Genomic DNA, 20674 nt, shown 5'->3' with positions numbered 1-20674 from the left:
TCAATCTTCGTCCTTTGCACAGGTCCCCAACATGTACACTTCGCCGATTTATTACCGGATTTTATAACGTTCATATATTGCAACTAGGTGAGTTGATGTGTTGCCCTTAATACTGTTAGTTATGAGGATAAAACTACAATATCAATCTTCGTCCTTTGCAAGGTCCCCAACATGTACACTTCGCCGATTATTACCGGATTCTATAACGTTCATATATTGCACTAGGTGAGTTGATGTGTTGCCCTTAATACTGTGTTATTTATGAGATAAAAACCAATATCAATCTTCGTCCTTTGCAAGGTCCCACAACATGTCACACTTCGGTGCCGATTATTACCGGATTCTATAACGTTCATATATTATTGCATCTAGGTGAGTTGATGTGTATGCCCTTAATTACCTGTATTTATGAGATAAAACCAATATCAATCTTCGTCCCTTTGCAAGGTCCCCAACATGTACACTTCGCCGATTATTACCGGATTCTATAACGTTCATATATTGTACCCCTTTAGATTTAGGATTTCTCCACGCTGGTCTACAGTAATTCTGCTGTCACTAAAATCATTGGAGCTATTCAAATTTTAAAGAACTTTTCTTAAAAACTGAGGTTGTACGCAGGCATAAACACATACTCAAACTAAACAAAATAAATTGTTAAAAATATCATGTGCTCTAGAAGTAATAATAATTTATCTTCCTGATTTTCAATGCTGTTACTATTGTAACCACCTAATCCCTAACAATGTTTTATTGAAAATTGTATACCAAACTGGGTACCATTTATTATGCTCTTAAAATATTTTAAAACATCCTCATTAATATCGATTAAATTAATGTTTATTGTCCTTTGTAGAAATTCTCACAGCTTAATTTAATTTTGATTGATAAAGATAAATTTTAAAAGATACTTTCGGCTTAGACTCAATATCTTACTTGCCAGGCAAGCATTGCTACCACTACACCCAATAGCCCACAATTATATATTGCGATTATTGCTATGTAGCACTACGTGGGCAATTCTCATAGCGGTGGTTTTTACTGTCCTTTTTAGTTTTAAAGCTTTTTTTTAATATAAAACCCAATTTTTTGGTGAATGCGTAGTAAAATATGTTTTTTAATAGATATTATTTTTAAAGGTCATAATTTATGTTTATTTCCACATTTCCTTTCCTTAAAACTATGGTTGAACTCACGACGGTCCTTTGTCCCCAGCTAAGAATGCCGTTTTGAACTAAATGTTTTTCAGCCTTTTTTCGGAATAAAAATTATTTGTTGTCTTGATTCAATAAAGAATGCATTTTGTATTATTATTATTTCATTCGATGTATTTTTTTAAAAGTAAAAGTTGGTAAAAAGCAGCATTTTTACTCTGTCCTCAAGTTCAAACTCACGACCGTCACAGTAACTTTTAGTTTTCATAACTGATGCCGGATGTCGCTAATAGTTTTATATCCAAGCTGGATGGAATAGTGGAATTGTTTGAACGACGCATGGTCTGTAATTGTGGTGATTTTGTTTGAAGTTCTCCAGTATTTCCATCATTTATGTAAGTATTCATGCCTACGTAACCTTTATTACTCACGACCGTCATGCTATTTTTAAGTGTCAATAAAGAATTACAAAGATTTAAATTTAATAAACTGTGTGTGCATTACTTCACACAAGTGGTTGTTGGAATGGTGTCACACCCAGAAAGTGACGGTCGTGAGCAGATCTAGCCGGTCGTGAGTGATAAAGAGTTTATGATAATATATGTTGCTTGTATAATATATTTTATGATAAATTACGTTTCCTTATTAAATATTAGGAATTACGAAATATATCTAAAACCAAAAATTAAAATACAAATTTGAGATTTCAACACGTAAAGAATAGTTAAATTATTTTCATTTATTATTAGATTTAGAGCAATTTCTTTTATTTAATTGGTTTTACAGAACATAACTATTATACTTAAAAGAAATGAATACACCACCAAGTAATGGAAATAAAAAAAGATGGCACCCCTTAGTGACAAAAGAAAAGCTGCAGCTGAGAGAAAAAGAAAACAACGAGAGAGGCTTCGTGAAGATCCTGAAAAATACGCTATGATGAAAGAAAAAGAAAAAGAACGCAGTAGGAAAAGAAGAGAAGAAAAAAAGATTCCTAGTATTAATGACTTTAGTGAACGTGGAAAGAGAAAACAAAGAGCTGAATGGAGAAAGCGTTACCATAAACACGCAAAAAATAAACTTCAGCAGCAACGAATTGAGAACTTTGTTGATGAACAATCTCCACCAAATTCACCGTCTGCAGCTACAGACTTACACATTGAACCTGTTTTTAAAAACCAAAGAGGCAATAAAAATGATAGCAGAAAAAAAAGACTTCGAAAAAAGAGACAAATACATGAAAAAGATAAAGCTATTGGAAAAACAATTGAAACATCAAAAGAAAAAGGCTGAAAAGTGGAAGAAAAAACATTCTAGAGTCGTATCCAAACAAGAATCAAAAGTCATCAGTGAAAATGTAGCCGGTAACGAGATGGCAATTAAGAGTACTCAGTTACAAGAGCCTGGAAATAAAAAACGTATTGCAAATTCACATAACATCAAGGTTTTAGTGCAAAAATTCTTTATTGATGATGAACACTCTTTCTCTACTCCTGGACGCAAAGATACCATTACTAGAAAAAAAATTTAAAAGCAATTAAGATACCTAACGGACTCCATGTTGGCTCTTCACAAAAAGTTTGTTTCTACCCAGGGCGCCAAGATTTTATATCCACATTTTTGCAGACTAAAACCTTTTTGGGTAGTTAATAGACCTACTAACAAGCGAGATACCTGCATGTGCAAATACCATGAAAACTTCTCATTCATATTTCAAAAATGTAAACAATATAAAGTTATAGAACATGTTAATTTGAACGATTTAGTGAGTAGCCTTTGCTGTGATGTGACCAAGAAAACTTGCGTGTATAGAGAATGTACGATATGCAAGTCGAGCAAGATTTTATTCAATGAAAGCTGTGATGTACCATTGGATTCAATTACATACCACTATGAATGGAAAACAATTCCAGAGGAACGAGTTAAAAATGGACAGACAAGACTTGTGAAAGTTACTAAGAAAGTCAAAGTCGTATGTACATTACAAACTTTGAAAGACAAGTTTATGCTCTCAGATAGTATTTTTCATGAAACATAAGTTTAGAGTGCATAACCAAAGTAAGTTTTTAAAGTACGTGAGAACTAATTTGAATGATGATGAAGTATTCATCGTGGTAGATTTTTCTGAAAACTACCAGCTGAAATACTCAAGTGAAATTCAAAGTCGTCATTTCGGAGCTTCGAATGAACAGCTTGCCCTTCATACAGGTGCTTACCTAGCTAAAACCATGTGTGAAGATAGCTCTGTAATCAAAATCAGGACATTTTGCTTAGTCTCTTTATGTAATCGTCATGATGCAGCTGCAATTTGGGCTCACCTTCTCCCTATATTTAGGAAGATAAAAGAAAATCACGAGAACGTTACTAGGGTACACATCATGAGCGATGGACCTACAAAACAGTACAGGAATAAGAGTAACATTTTCCTGTTTTGTCACTTTATGAAATTGTTTGGGTTCCAAATAGGTTATTACAATTTCAGTGAGGCTGGACACGGAAAAAGCATTGCTGACGGTGTTGGCGGTACTGTAAAAAGAACAGCTGACTCTGCAGTTCGTCTGGGAAAACATGTAGCAAACATTGAGCAGTTCTTGGCCTCTGTAGGCAACATGAGACCACTTATTTTACAAGTTGAAGAAGCCAGTATGATAGAAGTCGATGATATTTATAAAAAAAAAAAAAAAAAAAAAAAAAAAAAAAAAAAAAAAAAAAAAAAAAAAAAAAAACTTAAATTTGCTGCCGATCAAGAATACAATGATGCTTCACCAGGTTGTCTGGAATTCTCAAGATGGTCCAAAAAAGCTGAACTGTAGTTTTTGTCGTGCATAAACTGCAGAAACAAGACAATGTGTACCCATCAAACAACATATGACCACAACTAATTGAATGCTGATAACAACTCTTCTACGCCGTCTACTAGTATCCTTTTAAACTATTTATTTAATATCTTCATTCATAAATATTTCACATGTCTTGTTTTTTGGAAATATATTTTAAACTGATATTTTTCTTATAACTAATATTGTTTGTTACAGTTTAATTTCATCTTAATATGTCAGTGTAATGAAAGAAAAATATTGTTCAGCTAAACAGAAAATGATAATATATGTACTCTTTGCTTTAATACTATAATTAAATTTTTTTTAATATTTCTTACGTTTAATAAGGTTAAATCGTAAATAAACAATAAATTTTATTTTATTCCCTAACTAAAGATTTAGGTGGTCTACAATCCAAAAAATACAGTCTCAAATGAGTATATATCATCAAGTATATAGCTCGGATGAAGATGAAACGTTGGACAATTCTACTAGCCCTACTTCTCCTAATCAACCAGAAAGTGTTGTGAACGATCTTTCCGATGATGACTTTGTTCTAGTGAGATTTTGTAACAAAAAGACTGTTACCCATTGGACAAGTGACGAAAATGTATGCTGATGGTGACTGCGAGGTGACATTTTTGACAAAAACAACTGGTGGAAAATTTATTTTCCCTGATGCCGAGGACATCGCCTCAGTCCAACTTAAAGATATAATTCAAGTTTTAACAGAGGTCACATGACACGGAGGAATCTTTTCCTTTAAAGACCTTGATATAACTTTAAACGTGAAATAAATAGTCTATCAACATAGGTTGTGCTCCAGTAAAGTTTCACAGTTGGATCGTATTCTCAAATTCTGTTTCATTTTAATTTTGTTTTGTTCTATAACTATGTTTTTAATTTTTTTCTTTAGGTTCATTATGTTATAAAAAACTACTCTAGGTTTTGTTTCAGTACAATTTTTGCATTAATTTATAATAAACTAATAAATCCAAATCTCTGTATAATTTTCCTTTTCTGTAAAAAAAAAACTGGGGAAATATAATTAAACTATAAATATAATATAATTAAACAAAAAATTATAAATAATACAGAAAATTGAGTACCATCGATGATATTATAGTTCTAAGGTTAGTTTTAACGAAAAATTGCATTTTTTTCACAAGCATCAGGAAACACTCACAACCGTCACACTTACCTCACAACCGTCACACTAAACTCACAACCGTCACAGGCCAAAAAAAATTTAAATCATGACGAGTCCATTTTTTTATTGAAATCCCTCTATATTTGAATAGTACTCATTATGGGTTGTCTTAAAAAAAATGTTAGGTTTGAAGTTAGTCATCGAATACTATGGAAATACTCAAAATTGTACTTTTTTCTGGGAATGATACTATGTTTGCAACAATATCACCTAAAAAAGTTACTTTAATATAAATCTAAGAATGTATTTTCATGATTTTGAAATTGTTATAGGTAGGTTTTATGAATCGTTAAACAATAATTGTAATTAGAGTATTTTTACATATGAAAAAAATAATTTTAAAAGCGCTGTGACGGTCGTGAGATTTGTTACTCTCCTTGAGGAAAAATCTCTTTAAACAAGCACTTAATACAACACAATTTTGGAACCTTGTGTACAAAAATAAAGTAAAAGATACAATAAACCAAAATAAATAAAAATCAAAAAAATTAAAAACTACTTTTTTGTCAAAGATATATTTGGTAAAAATCAGCAAGGCTTTGAGAATGGCCCACGTACCAAGTATATAGTTTTCTATGAATTTACCTAAATAAGCTAAAAGTTAGTCAGTACATTTTACCACAACAATTGGAAAGTGTAGAGCAATGTCACCAGATATCTATGCTTGGTATCTTTTGAACACGATGTGATGAAAGGAACCAATCAGGTGTTTAGACTCTCCGCAGACTACAGGAAAGCTAAGCACGACGTGAGCAGTAGAGCTAAGAGCTACTAGCTTGCACGGCCGGAACTAAGATGTGAGCTTGTTATCCGGTTCAGTAGCTCGCTCGGCAATCAACCTCACAATTCTTTCCGTGCGATCTTCCAATCCTCTCAACTTCTTCCAATTCTACACGTGTCAGTATTAACAGATTCTTAAAAACACCTTAGCAATCTTTGAAAGGTAGATCAAATTGGTAGTTCTAATATTCACTGCTCACAACGTGATTCAGTTGTGTACATCATACTCATTGATTTTACATAATTTAGAACAAATAATGAGATTTATTTGAATACAACAAGAACTATAAAAACAAGTTTAATATAATCCGATGAAAACTATTACATAAAATTGAGTCTTCAGATTTTTTCTGCGTTTGATTATTAGCTGCGACATGTTCACTAACCATCGTCATCAATATCTATTAAATTAATGTTCGTTGACTTTTGTAGAAATTCCAATTTAATTTTGATTGATAATAATTAATTTTTACTTTCCGTAGAACCTCAAGGGCTTCTTATTTGCCGGGCAAGCATTGCTACCATAACACCATATAACCCATAACTGCGGCTTCGCACGCAATTTCCTACGGAAAACAGGGACGACGTGGACATTTTTACTAAAACTATTTTATTATCTAAATAACCTAAGTGCTTCAGGGACCCTAAGGATGTGCATGTCAAATTTCAATACAGATGCATGAAAACACATACACAATTACTATTGTTGCACAATAGTATAGATTTGGCCGTAAAACGTGTTTGAGCAACCAAACTAAGAAGACCAAATACATCTTTGGTTTTATACTACATTAATTTATTTTGTAATATATATGTGTTTCAGCCATTAAAAGTACTGTTAAACATAAATGTTTACTGAACTGGATAATCATACCCATATCACTTGCCTGGCCCTAAGTTTGGTGAATTAATATAAAAAAGTTAAATCTCTTTCTAGGTTAAACTACAACTATTTGTGACATCTCATCGCTTCCGTTGTGACAGAACGATGTCTCATAAAAGATGTGAAGCATCAAGGACAAGACTGCACCTCTATTTATTTATCTTTATACTAGAAACCGCCATAATAATATCACCAACAGGATATCAGCCTTCCAATCTTCAAATGAAAGTACTATGCTTCTTGATACCATATATATCACCTACCGTCTGCTTGCAGGCAGCCGAGAGCGGGAACTTGGAAGACTTCAACCGTCTGTTCTTGGCGGAACCGGCGCGCTTGGGTGTCCGAGACTCCAAGGGGCGGGCTGCTGCACATCAGGCGGCGGCTCGCGGTAAACTGAACATTCTGCAGTTCATCTACAGCCATGGTGGTGGTAAGTACAGATTTTGTGGAACTATACTTGTCACAACTATTTATGTTTTTAGACATAGTTTGCGAACGCTTCCTTCAAAAATTGCTTTTGCCGATATTTGCCAGTGCAACATGTCCGGTAGTCCGACACGCTCGAAAAAGGCTATCAGCAGTCGGCGCTGGCCGCTCAGGCCACCATAGTACTGTACAAGTGAACAGAATCTTTAAATAAGAAGAAGAAAAAAACCGGTTTTGATTTTTTTTAAGTGTAAAGATGTATTATACTATGTATGCATAAATTGTTCCTCCTATAATTAGGTACGTACAATAAAAAAGTTTGTTCTTACAGTATAGTGTTTGCTTTTTTCTCTTTGGTAATCCGACAATGTGCTCGTCCCATGTCTGTCGGATTATCAAGATAGGACTGTATTTAAATTGTACGAAATTTTGATACAGAGGATGTAGTATATTTGTTCATAACTAATCTATTGACCACAACACAAAAAAGAAATAATTGTGCGTAAACTTACTTAAACACGTGGACATTTTTATCCATTATATTTATTGCAATTAGAGTTAAAACTCATCGTTTGTTCAAATTAAAAACAAATCTGTCTTGCATGAATTTCTTATTTTCACAAACCGTTACTGGGAAATTGATTTTGAAGCCTTCTCTCCTTCTTGGCGGAAAACGGTACGTATGAAAAGCTTAGTAAGATCCAGCCTATAGGGGCTAACGTTACCATACCATTCTGCCGTAACTTTAAAATATAGTGAAAAGATTTTTTAAATTAACTAATTGCATAAAACCCCCTTTCAGAATAACGTTAACATTTCAAATTTTGTAAAGCAAGATATTTTATTATTACGCACATTTTAAAGACCATAATTGAATATTTTACGTTTAAAATTTTTGAATAGTTCTAATATACTATTTGAAAATTTTACTGTCAGTTATTTTTCTTTTTAACACTGGATGATATTGTAGAGATACTATTTACAACTATATTTACTTCATAGGTTATCTACATTATTGTTCATTTACGATGATGTATTTAGATACAATTATGTGCTGTAACTACATAAATTCAAATTACATCAAAACAAAACTTAAACTGAAAAGGTATATTACACTACGTTAGATATTGCAAAAGTTTTCAATATGGCGCTGAATACAGAATTGCTCTACATCCATTCACGATCAAACTCCTTTTATTACAAATCTTATAAGGTCTTAGCTGAACGAACTAATGCTGTTGAATACTTTGAACATAAAGGAAACTTCTGACAAAAGGTCGGATGAAGAGGAAGGAAGGAGTGTGACGAGTATTTCTTTGTAAATGGGTTTTAAATATATCGACTTTATTGAGAATTTTGTTTACTCATTATTATGAGTAGATAATAATGAGTAAAATAATGAGTAAAATAATAATGAGTAAATAATAATATTATTAAAATCAATAACACGAAAATCATATCTAAGCTGCTCCAGCTTTATCAAGTGCACAATCAGTAATTTCTGAGTCATGCATTCAAATAACTGACATATGTTTGTTTTATTTACTAGCGTTTTCTCATTGCAGTCTCACAATGGGTTTTATGAAACATCCTTTGGTCAGTGATGGAAAGCCCCCTTTCCACATCTTCCACCTTGATACCAGAGTCGGAAATAAATGCCGTTCATCCAGGGCATATTCGGCCTTCCTGATCTGACAATTTTACAATTGTATTACTCCTTCGCTTTAGATTATTAAAATGAGAAACAGACACAAAAGTTATAATAATAATTTGATAATAACAAGACCGTTTAAGATTTGTTTGTTTGTTTTATCTTATATGCTTTTTTGCGTCATCTTATTTTAATTATATTCATAGTTCAATTTCTTACCAAACATATTCCAATAATTACCTTGCAAAATAAATTATTTGGAGTAAAAAATAGATCTTGCATGTTCATCGAGTTAGTTTTATAGAGTAGGCTCAGAATGTCAACAAAATTCTTTCAACATAACGTACGAAATAGTCTTATATTACTAAAGTAGGAACAAGATTACAATTAGCCATAACAATGAGCTATTTTATGATCGAACAGTTTACTAATTAAATCAAAACACATCGGTGTAACAAGTAATCTGAGAGCTGCCACTTCACTAGTCCTGAGTTGTGATTCGATCTGAACACCAAGTCTGGAGAGATTTAATGGATACCGAGTAGATGAATACAGGTCATTCACACCAGTACATTCTGATCTGGCATGTATGAATATAACATTGAAACAATAAATCATTATCAATTGACGACTATATACAAATTAAATTAGGTTTCTTTCTTATAAAACAAATACTCACTTTATAATTGTACTTATAATATATAAAGGACGAGGCAAAAATGTTGAATATAATTATTTTCTCTTATATATATATTCTCTTATATAAAACGGCAAGTGAGAGATCCGGGTTCGAGTCCCGGCGGAGCAAGTACTTTTTGCGATTCAATGTTTATTGAAATAAATTATATATATATATATATATATATATATATATATATATATATATATATATGTATTTTAATAATAAACAAATTTATTCAGTTAATATATTTTAAAATCGACATTGATTGAATATAATTGAGCTTTATTTTATTTTATTTTTAAAACTAATCTCATCAATAAAGTTAATAATCTGACAGATCTGGCAATAGATAAAATTACTTCCTCCATATCAATTATTTTGGCAGTGAAAACAAAATCAACAGCTTTAGGAGATCGTTTTTTGACTTGTTAAAGTTCTTTTTTAATCATGACTATTGGAATTTGTTATGGAAGTGTTGCTGGAAATCATTCCTACAAGCCTACATTTTTTGTTGAAATATTATTAATCAGTCTCGCCCCTCAAAAATAGACATTGCCGACGTATTAACCTTAATAATGCAATATGGCAATATAAGTGCTTTTCGTTCTGTTGAAATAATTGTTTATTTAATGTCTCACCATAGAGAAGAATTCCTTTTATTCCCACAGTTTAGCGGTTAATTCTATTAAACGTTGAATAGGCCGTTCCATCTATCATGTATTGGCAAAGAGACAAAACATAAAATCAAATTATTTTCATTTTTAATGAAACATAAACCTCATTTTCAGATAGATAGAGCCGTACGGTTCTCTTCATTTATTGCGGTACAACTTTTGTACAACTCTTTAAATGGTCAGATCTTACTACAAAATTAAAAATGTTAATATCACAATTCTTTTTATTTTATCTGTTAAGGATGCGTAAATATTGAATGTTATCAGATCGTGTAGTTTTAAGAATATACAAAGTATAGAGTTTTCTTTTGAAATTGCTGTCATTTAAAACATTACGTGTCATAAGAGACTTTTATTACACATAACTTCACTTGTATGTATGTATGTGTGCAGTACTTATTCCAAGGCATTTTAGATATTTTAGATTAAAAACATTGAACTATTAAAACTATTTTTGTTACAAAGTCAGCTATACAAAAACACACATTTTACATTGTACATTTTGATATACAAGTTTTAACGGCACCAATTTCTCAATTGGATAAGTATTTTCTAATTTTAAGCTATTCAGTCTTACCATTACTATTTACATACCAATACTAATCCACGTAATTGCACGTAATATTAATCCAAAATTACAGCGCTATAATTTTAAATGTCACGAGTAGATGAGTAGAAAGCGACAATCTCAGAGACACTTTGACGGCAAAGTCGGATAATTTTCTACTAGCTAAGGTTTATAATCCGAAACAGCTCTCCTCCGTAACTCCGGTTACAGTTATATAATTGGAGTACATCAGTGTACAGTAGTTTTACTATTCAGGATAACTCAATATAATCTTGACGCCTGCAAGAAAACGACACTAATGAGAAACACTTCTCCTCCGTAACTCCGGTTACAGTTATATAATTGGAGTACATCAGTGTACAGTAGTTTTACTATTCAGGATAACTCAATATAATCTTGACGCCTGCAAGAAAACAACACTAATGAGAAACACTTCTCCTCCGTAACTCCGATTACAGTTATATAATTGGAGTACATCAGTGTACAGTAGTTTTACTATTCAGGATAACTCAATATAATCTTGACGCCTGCAAGAAAACGACACTAATGAGAAACACTAAACAACCCATTTGCTGTCAGACTTCAACAGAGAGTAATCCAAGATTTGCAAAGAGTCTCAGATTCCACCCCTGGATTATACACTAAAGAATGGAGCTCTTAATGGTGATATCGCCACACCGCTTGCTTCTTCTCAATTACTTTGTTGTCAATCGTGGATAGTTAGGAGAATGAAGTGCTTCGAATTACAATAAATTCTCGAATAACCGAAATCTGATTAGAATCGATTCCGAGCGTAAAACGATTTGTTATAAACAAAATAACGACAGTGCGATAAAATAAAGAACAAACTATGCTCAATACCTTTTCAAAGTAGTATCATAGAACTGTAGGTGCAAATGTGTTTTTGCTGTAAAAGTACGATTTTGTTTATTATTCCGCATTAACCGACTTTACGTTTAACCTAATTACTTCGGTCCCATAAAATTCAGTGAAAGAGATTCTAGAACTTATTGAGTACTTGTTATAAAATGTTATGTCTATAAGATGCTAATGTTATACTCACATTCTTCTGTATAATTTTGTTATGAATATTTTATTGCTGGATTATTTTATCAACGTTATAAACGAGTACGTAATTTAAAAGGTTTTAAAACTTTATTATTACTATATTTTAGATCCTTATACAAAGCTGTCGCTCACTTATCATTAATTCTCCCACTTCCCGATATTTCAGAAAGTAAAAATTTGGCATTTTCGTCATGGAGAACTAAAGTATTTTCATAAGAATCAAATTACCGCAGGAGTAGAAATGGGGTTGCATCCCCTAGAAGAACTATAAGTTACTTTGTTTTTAAACGTCTCAATGTCCTAGAAAGATTATATTTGACACACACGTGCCTTATGACTTGAATATAAAAAAATTATGTCCTAAAATTATGAAATCTGACACACATGTGCCTCATGCTTTCAACAGAAAAATAACAGAAAATTCAAGATCAACCATCTATAGGTCCTAAATAGAGTTTTAACCTCTAGAAAAAATATTCTTTTTTAATGTCCCAATTTTCTGTAAAGAGTAAATTCAACACATATTATGCAACAGACAAAATAAAGATTTTTCACAAATTTCATCCAACCATTAGGAGCTGAAAAAGGTTTGACCCTAGAAAAAAGATGTTTCGTTTTTCAACTTCTGCGTGTTAAAGAACATGTGTGGGTGTCAAATTTCACAGCCTTTATGATCGAAAACAGCACCGAGAATAAGAGGCTACTATAAACAGCACCTACTTGCTCTATAAGTAGAGCAAGTAGATTACAATGGCCGGATGTAGACGTGAATGGCCCATACATTGTGAATATCATCACAAACATCGTCATCTTGAGTGTACAGTAAAAATACTGTTAAAATAATATGGTTTATAAGAGTATAATTTTTAACTACCCTATAGTGATTAATTTGTTAACTTATCGCAGTAGCTACTTGACTGATGGTTTATTACGATGATTTGATATGTAATTTATGACAACAAGAAGTGATAAAGTCATCACATGACCAAACCGTAATTAAAGGGTAATGTTTCAGATCTCAATATACAAGACCACACGGGCAACACGCCGCTGCACATTGCGGTTGAACACAATTCTCTAGAGGTCGTGGACTACCTTCTGCAAATGTGAGTATCTGTGTATCCTAGGCTACAAATCTATAGAATGTGGAGAATATACTTTCCCGCATCCCAGAAGTGCTGATCTGATTTAAGAACATATCCACAAGCTATATGGGCTCCTGTCGTATGAACAGTGTGGAAATAGCTGTGTAATCTTTTACTGGCACGACTTATGGAAGTGAAACTATTGAGTTTATTTCTAAAGTCTCAATACGTACTTATTCATACTATTAATAACTCACTGCCTCCATTAGAGAGATGGCCAGTGAGGTGGCGGTGAAACCCCTAAAGAACCGACTGTAATGAAGCGACCTTGAGTTATCAGAACAATGGTATAATATTTTTACGCCCTTAATTTTGAACGTAGACATTTTTTCAAATGTTTCATTTTACAGATATAATTTATAAGAATAATATTAACCTTTTTAACTCTTCAAATACTTTTACGACCTCATTTTGAATAGTAAAATTTTGATAGTTGTCTTATTTTAAAGATCTAAGTAATAAGCATCCAACACGGTTTTTTAAATAAGATACATAATTATGGAATATACAAAATGAAATACAAAAAGTTTTGAGATTTTTTCTACATAAGCAATATATGTTTTTTTTATATCGGATTTTTTATATTAAGCGGATCTACTACTTTTGTAAATGGTTGGATCATTTTAAAAGCGTAATCGAAAGTAAACCAATAAATGTTTGTGTATGATTGAAAACTCTAAAGTTTACAAAAATTGTAGTTGCGATAGTGTAAAAGAGTTCTGCTCTTTGATACATTAAAATTTATTCGTCGTTAGTTAGCAACATTTGTGTGGCAGATGGAATGTGACAATTTTATAAATACATTTCGGAGATGTATCTGTTGAATTTGTCACTGTTGAAATGTGTAAGGAAACATTTGACTTGACGGAATGTAGATGAAATTAATTTAGACAGCAACGCCAACAGGCTGAACAAACACATGACGAAAGGGAGAGAGAGAGAGAGAGATTCCCACCAGATGAACTGAATGTTGCGTCGTCTACACTTCTTATTTAGATATCATTCAATTCTTCAGTTTCAGGATTGACGTTCTCTCCAAGACATTTGACTGGGACGTGCTTAACCTTGTGGAACGTTAATGCTTGTTTTCAATTTATAGAGTTAAAAACTACAAAGTTAATTATTTTATACGGGATTAAGTAATATGATGTATATCTTTATATGAGTCTGTGCCTTTATAGAAAGCTCAGGAAATTCATTCTAGCAGTAGTTAATTTTTCAAAGCGTTCCGACCCTTGTAATTTATGAGCATTTAAGAGTAACCAATTCAAATTGAAAAGTCCTAATGAGACCTTCGCGCTGCTTTTGGAGTGACATGATATTCAGAGTAGGTAAGTTTGGGGGTAGGGGTCAGTCGAGATCCCATGAATGGGCACTATCTCAGTCGTGTCACCTTGGAAGAAGAAGAAGCTAGCTCTCATCTAGCCTCTTACAGTTAAAGCGGACAGGGAGATGTTTCTCCAGTTTAGGCTTGCACTAGCCTTTAACACTAAGATAGCTCTACCGACCCCTTAGCCAACAGTCAATCTCCGCAGTAAACTAGGCCTTTCGACCAACTCTCTTATACCAATATCTTGACATTTGCTGTTAGTGATTTGCCGTTCCTGGACATATCTTAGCTACCCAGATTTAAGTGACACATTGGTTTTTTCTGTTCCCAGTATAGTTTCTACTGAGAGGTGTAAACCAGCCAGAAGTGAACGCATCTGGGGAAGCAAATATGGTTTCCCTTCAGAATGACAAAAGTGCTATGGGTGGTCTTCCAGTATTTTCAACTCACTCCAATATAATTCTTATACATGCCAATTACTTATCTAACTAGTTCAGTTATTGAAGTTGTGTAATAATAAACGATACTTTTCTAGAATTATCTTGAGCTAGTGCGGTTTACAACTCTTGACCTGACAAATCTTGTCTGATCGTGACAGGGGCGTAGACACGAGCGTGCTGAACCACAAGAAGCAGGCTGCTCTGCACCTGGCCACGGAGCTCAACAGGGTGTCAGTGCTGGAACGGATGACCCGATACAAGGGCATCATCGATACGAAACAAGGAGGGGAACACGGGCGCACGGCCCTCCACATCGCTGCTATACTGGACCACGACGAGTGTGCCCGTATTCTGGTGAGTCACATACACCTGGCTGTGCTTTCTAGTTCACAATTCAAGATTAATTTGTAAAGTATAAGCTCCTTCGAAAAAAATAACCCTAGTTAACAAAATACCGAAAGACCTGACAGAATGTAAAGAAAGTCTGAACCAAACTCACTATTTTCCCCCGGATTGGTGACAATTGATGATTTCTTTTCACTGATCTCTTGTCTCTAAAATCAATAGTCCTGTCACGTATCCTAAGAACTAAGCACCAATTCTATAGGACATTCCTGCTAAGGGTTTTCGAATAGACGAACGTACAAACACGTTTTTAGAAGGACTTGAAGTGTCTGTAATAACTTTTTAAATCAAACGAATGAAGGTGATTTTGGATCAATTTAGATTAAATGTTTGATCTTTGAAATATACAAAGTGATTTACGAGGATATGCAGAAACTTTGAGGGATCTGGAAATACTTCGTCAGCGAGTTACGACTAACGAACGATTTTCCCGGATTTCAGCTTACCGTGCAAATAAGATCTGGTAATTTAGATTAATGGGCGAAATTAATTATTTCTTATGATCTTTTACCTGATAAATTGAATAAAACAGGTCCCATAAATCTAAGTCAAATTAATGTTAAGTCCCACTGTTAAAAGTTTTTTTAACAGTGTTCAATGTAAAAAATATAGTGAAAACAGATTATTCATTAATGAGCAACAATATTTTATTAGGAATATTATTATTTTACTAGGAAACAGATCAAAAGTTTTCATACAACTTATAAAAGATTTTATTCTGAACAAAACGGTGTAAATAAAGTACGTAGAAAGCGAATAAACGTTGCTTAAATGGATTTTTAATATAATATTTTATTCATGCTAATGCATAACGACACGCCTTGTATATTTGGCTGACAATAACTTTGTTAACTTCCTATTAATAATATTAAATTTCTATAAAGAAATTGCAAATTTTAATTCTTAAATTAAAAACTATTTTATAGAGTAGATTGCTTTTAGCCATGTATCCAGATGTGGCTTGATTTAATTTGATTTAAAACACAGATTGATGTTTCTCGGGAAATTTTTATTTCATAAGCTGGCAATACAATAAACGTGTATATATTCAACAATGATATGGTTTTAATTGCAGAATCCAAATAACTTTGAGAGCTAACAAATGAGTTTCAGCCTATGAACGTGTTGTTCTGTTCGTAGTAATTGAGTTTGAGTCTGTGTAAATATTATTTTGTCTGTAGTAATTATTAAATTATTAGAGTAGTGATTTCACACTTATTTACAAGTGAAGAATATGCCGATATAGTGTTTATTTGTGGTGTATGTGAAGGCAGTGCTGCGCTGTTGAAGAATACAAACAACGTTACACTTACCGCAGGATTCTAAAATTCTACAAGAATTAATTAGTGTTACATTTCTTTAGTCATGGCAAACAGGATCACTTCCTATCGCAAAAGTTCCAGTATGACCGCTCTTGCCAACATTATGTTATTGTACAGTAAAGCATTGTTGATCTGTTTCTTGGTGAAATAACTAAGTTGTTGTTAGCCACATATGAAAAATGTTTTTTTTTTCTCTCAAAGATTTGCATTTGACGTTGGTTTTCTCACGAACTTACAGTTCTGGAACCTATTTTGTTCAATTTATCAGGTCAAAACCATCAGAAATGATTGAACTCGCCCCTTAATCTACCTGGTCAGAATTTCAGGAATACCTCATTTTAGAGTTTGACGGTGAACAGAAATCCGGACGAAATCTTTCGCTAACCGTAATTCGAAATTACGGACCCATGTTTATAAATACTGTTTTTCATTATTTTTAATTTAGAATGAGCTCCCACAGTTTCTGCATAATCACCCTGTAAATCAACCAGTCAGGCGATGCCTAAATATATCTGTAAAACTAACACTTCATTCATTTGTAGGTTAAAAAGCTATAATAGTTTTTAACATTTGTTTTCGTACTGTGTTCTCAGTTTAAAATGTTTTATAAAAATTATAGTAACCAATTATAGATTTTTGCAATTTATATGTTACTGAAAAAAGTAAGAATTATAATTATGAGTTGAAACTCATATAAAATGTATATTTGAATTGTCTTCACATGAAATACAATCTCAGAATATAAAGGTGTTAATTGTGTAGGAGTAAGCCACACCATGTGTTACGTAATAGGTTTCACTGAGGTTGCAAGCAACATTTTAAGTCTGTAGCTCATATCATTATCCACATTTCCTGCAGACGATGAGGCAGACATTTCAGAAGACAGACCTCCCATCCGACCGAGTAGTAGACTTTTATTAAACGTCACCCGTTCAGTCAGATTTCATGGATAGACATGCACCTTCATCGAACTTATTCTTATCTATAATGAAATGATGCTTCATGCAAAGTTTAATCTACAGATGAAAACGCTCTCGATATATCCTATGGATAGTTTGGCTACGTAAAATCTCAAACATATTTTATAAAGGGACACTTGTTCATCATGAAACATGACGTTCCCTTTGTGAAGTGGCGTTACATGCAAGTTCATAGCTCAATTCGTTCTTGTATATCCAGTGGGTAATAGACATACAGGAGAATAGACATACAGAAAAGGAATTTTACCAGAAAACCTAAGTTAAAGCTTAGCAACATATACAGTACAAAATTTGAAGTTTGTAGCTCAACTCGGTCTCGAGGTATCACTCTGAGTTATTGGCTTTGCTGACACTGTGTCGCATAACAAGCTTCGCTGAGGTTGCATGCAACATTTCAAATCTATACCTTATTTCATTCTCAAGATGTCCTGCAAACAAACATACAGTCTAGCCATCATACAGAAAAGAAACTTTTACATCCTTCTAGCAGACAAAAGAGAGATCGTGTCAGCTTACTGAGTGATAGGCCCCAATGATAAAGCCAAGTTTTATAGTTGGACGTACACCATCATAGAACTCTTGACCATATATAAAATTTCCATTTAACATGTAAAGTCTATATTGTCAAACCATAAACATCTTTTATTAAGTTGGATTCTTGTATTAGGTTATATCAGTGTTCAAATAAAGATCCGGTGAGTTATGAAGGGTATTAAAACAAGAATTCGCTGGAAAATCAAATCTTGTTGCCAGTTTTGAAAATGAACTTCCATTTTAATCTCAAATTTTAAATGTATAGGTAAGTTCATTCTCGAGATACTGTGCGGACAGACAGACTGAAAAATTTGTCCAGCCTCTAGAGCCTCTGTTAGCACTTAGCCATTTATATATGTGTATGTATTTTATGTAACTCAATACAGACAAACCAACCCATCAATAGGGTTAAATAAATATCAGTGCATCATTAATCGTAGTTTCCGATACGTCCTGAATTTCGAGCAATCAACTTTAACTAACAATGGAACTTAAGTGTTTTGTAAGCAAAAGCTACTCAGCTGCTGATGTTTCATTCTCTACCACCAGTTTTTGTTTTATCTATAGCATTTTAAATGGCTCTGTATGTGGTGGTATAACCACATTATGCTCAGGATAAACAATATAAGGGGTGGGAGACAGAAACAACAAAAAATGAAAATATTCACTCCCCTTCCCCATCCCCTATGGTGAGAGGGAAGGACTCAGGCTTCTCTCCAAGAGTCTGAGAATCACATCGTAGAATTAAAATATTGTTGATTTTTCCTTTGTTACAAAGGTTATTTATTGGCAGGAAATTATTTAAGTGTTTAAGGCTGTTATTTTTAAATGGTCTAAGATAGACAAAAACCTTAGATACAAATATCTTTGTTTTGAGGAGATATTTAATGGGATATGGCATTCATTATAGGTTGTTATTTATAAACTTATATTTTATGCTGTTTTAGTCAAGCTCAAGGATTTTCCAAATTTGAAAACAAGGAAAAGTGCTTACTAATAAATTTATAATTCAATCAAATTGTACATTTAGTTATATACTCTCATATATATATATATATATAAATGTTTAGCTTTACAAATTTAAATGAGAACAAAAATACTAATTTAGAGGTAAATATGCTTGCATTTGGTACTCAATGTTGTGAATGGGACAATAGCCTCTGATATAGCTAATGTCTTTCACATAGCGGACTTGTGCATCAAATCTTAAACCGAAATAAAGTATATAGGAATATATAACTAATGTGTGTTACTTAGTACATGATAACTAGAATATACATAGCTTTTATTATGAAATTGTGGAATCAAGTTTAATCTACACTTCTCAAAGTTTAAGTTTACATTGTTCAAACATTCCGTGCGTTTATATGTAATATTAAAATCTCCTCAGGGCAGTTGGGCTTCCACTGTAGGGTGTTTTGCGACCCCCGGGGTACCTGAGCCAAGCTGTGAGAACCTTCTCACAGTTCTTTCCAGAGCTAGGCCTTTCTTCCCATCTTAGGTTCCTTAGCTCACTGTCTTTATTCTTTTCTGAGTAACTTTGCTCGCCTTCTTCTTTTTTCGACCCCGCATTAACGGGTGTCCTCCACCTTCTTTCGACCGCGCAATGCCTGGGGATCCTGGGAGTGCCCTGAACTTGCTGCAGGACTGATGTGTCCTCGCACTGCCGATGGCCCTCTCACCTGTTTGTCAGAAGCCAGCTACTTCGATCCTGGTCAAAAGTCGGCATGAGCAGAATCCGGACTCGCTTTGCCACGCGGCGACCCCCAGCACGTACGCGCACCTTGTGTGTAATCGGTGCTGGCAAACGGAGGGTTCGGGCCCGGGACTGGGGTAGGCGTCCAACTCTCCTACGGAGGAGGACCTCCAAGGGTACCCCCGCTCTCGCCAATAACGGGCCCGCTCCTTGCCCCGCACGATGCCTGGTGACAAAAAAGCATGTGACTGGTCAAACAACATACAAGGAAGTAAATGGAAAGGAGAAGGAGCAAGCCGCTTCAAGCGCAGTAATAATGCACCAAAAAGGGTCCCGACCTTACGACTGGGACGCCGACGAGGAGACTTACAAACCACCTCCCCTCCGCCGGTGCCCGTTACAAGGCTGCGTATGACACCGGATCGTCGTCCCGGTCGGGGAGATCCGGCCAAAAGGAACAGAAAGAGAGGTTGGTTCGGGGCGATATATCTGGCGATTGAGGTGGTGACCATAAAACCCGGAACTACAACCCACAAAACCTCAAGGAATTCTCCTCCCAAGCCAACAGCTCTCCTCTTCGTGCGGCATTCCGGTCTGCAAAAAATTCTTCAGCAGCAGCAAATGACGATGCCAGCGAAGAGGAGGGGGACCTCTGTCACTGACAAAAAAAAAAAATGAAAAGCTCTTTTGAAGAACGATCGGAGGGCCAAGCTCTCCTTAACTCAAAGGAACGTGAACAGAAAGGCGATTAAGGATGTAATACCGAAACTCCATGATTTCCTTGGTGAAAATCGAGGAATGCAGAAGATAATCAGGTCGCTGAAGGCGGTGAAAAGCAGGACGCGACATCAATGAACCTGTCAAATATCTGATTCAACGCTTCAACGAGAGTGGAGAAGTGGAA

At 34.0% G+C, this 20674-nt stretch overlaps 1 protein-coding gene across 1 annotated transcript in view; it reads left to right on the top strand.

Moving 5' to 3' along the window:
* LOC124364461 (transient receptor potential cation channel subfamily A member 1-like) overlaps positions 1 to 20674 on the top strand; it is a 147608-nt gene that overhangs the window by 77508 nt on the left and 49426 nt on the right. The window contains 3 exon segments of the mRNA XM_046819971.1: positions 7123 to 7279; positions 12934 to 13024; positions 14992 to 15187. Of these exon segments, the coding sequence (XP_046675927.1) occupies positions 7123 to 7279; positions 12934 to 13024; positions 14992 to 15187 (444 nt within the window).

This window comes from Homalodisca vitripennis, chromosome 1, assembly GCF_021130785.1.
Source record: "Homalodisca vitripennis isolate AUS2020 chromosome 1, UT_GWSS_2.1, whole genome shotgun sequence".
Classification (NCBI taxonomy): domain Eukaryota; kingdom Metazoa; phylum Arthropoda; class Insecta; order Hemiptera; family Cicadellidae; genus Homalodisca; species Homalodisca vitripennis.
Note: the sequence above shows the minus strand (reverse complement) of the source record. Positions and strands in the feature narration are given on the sequence as shown.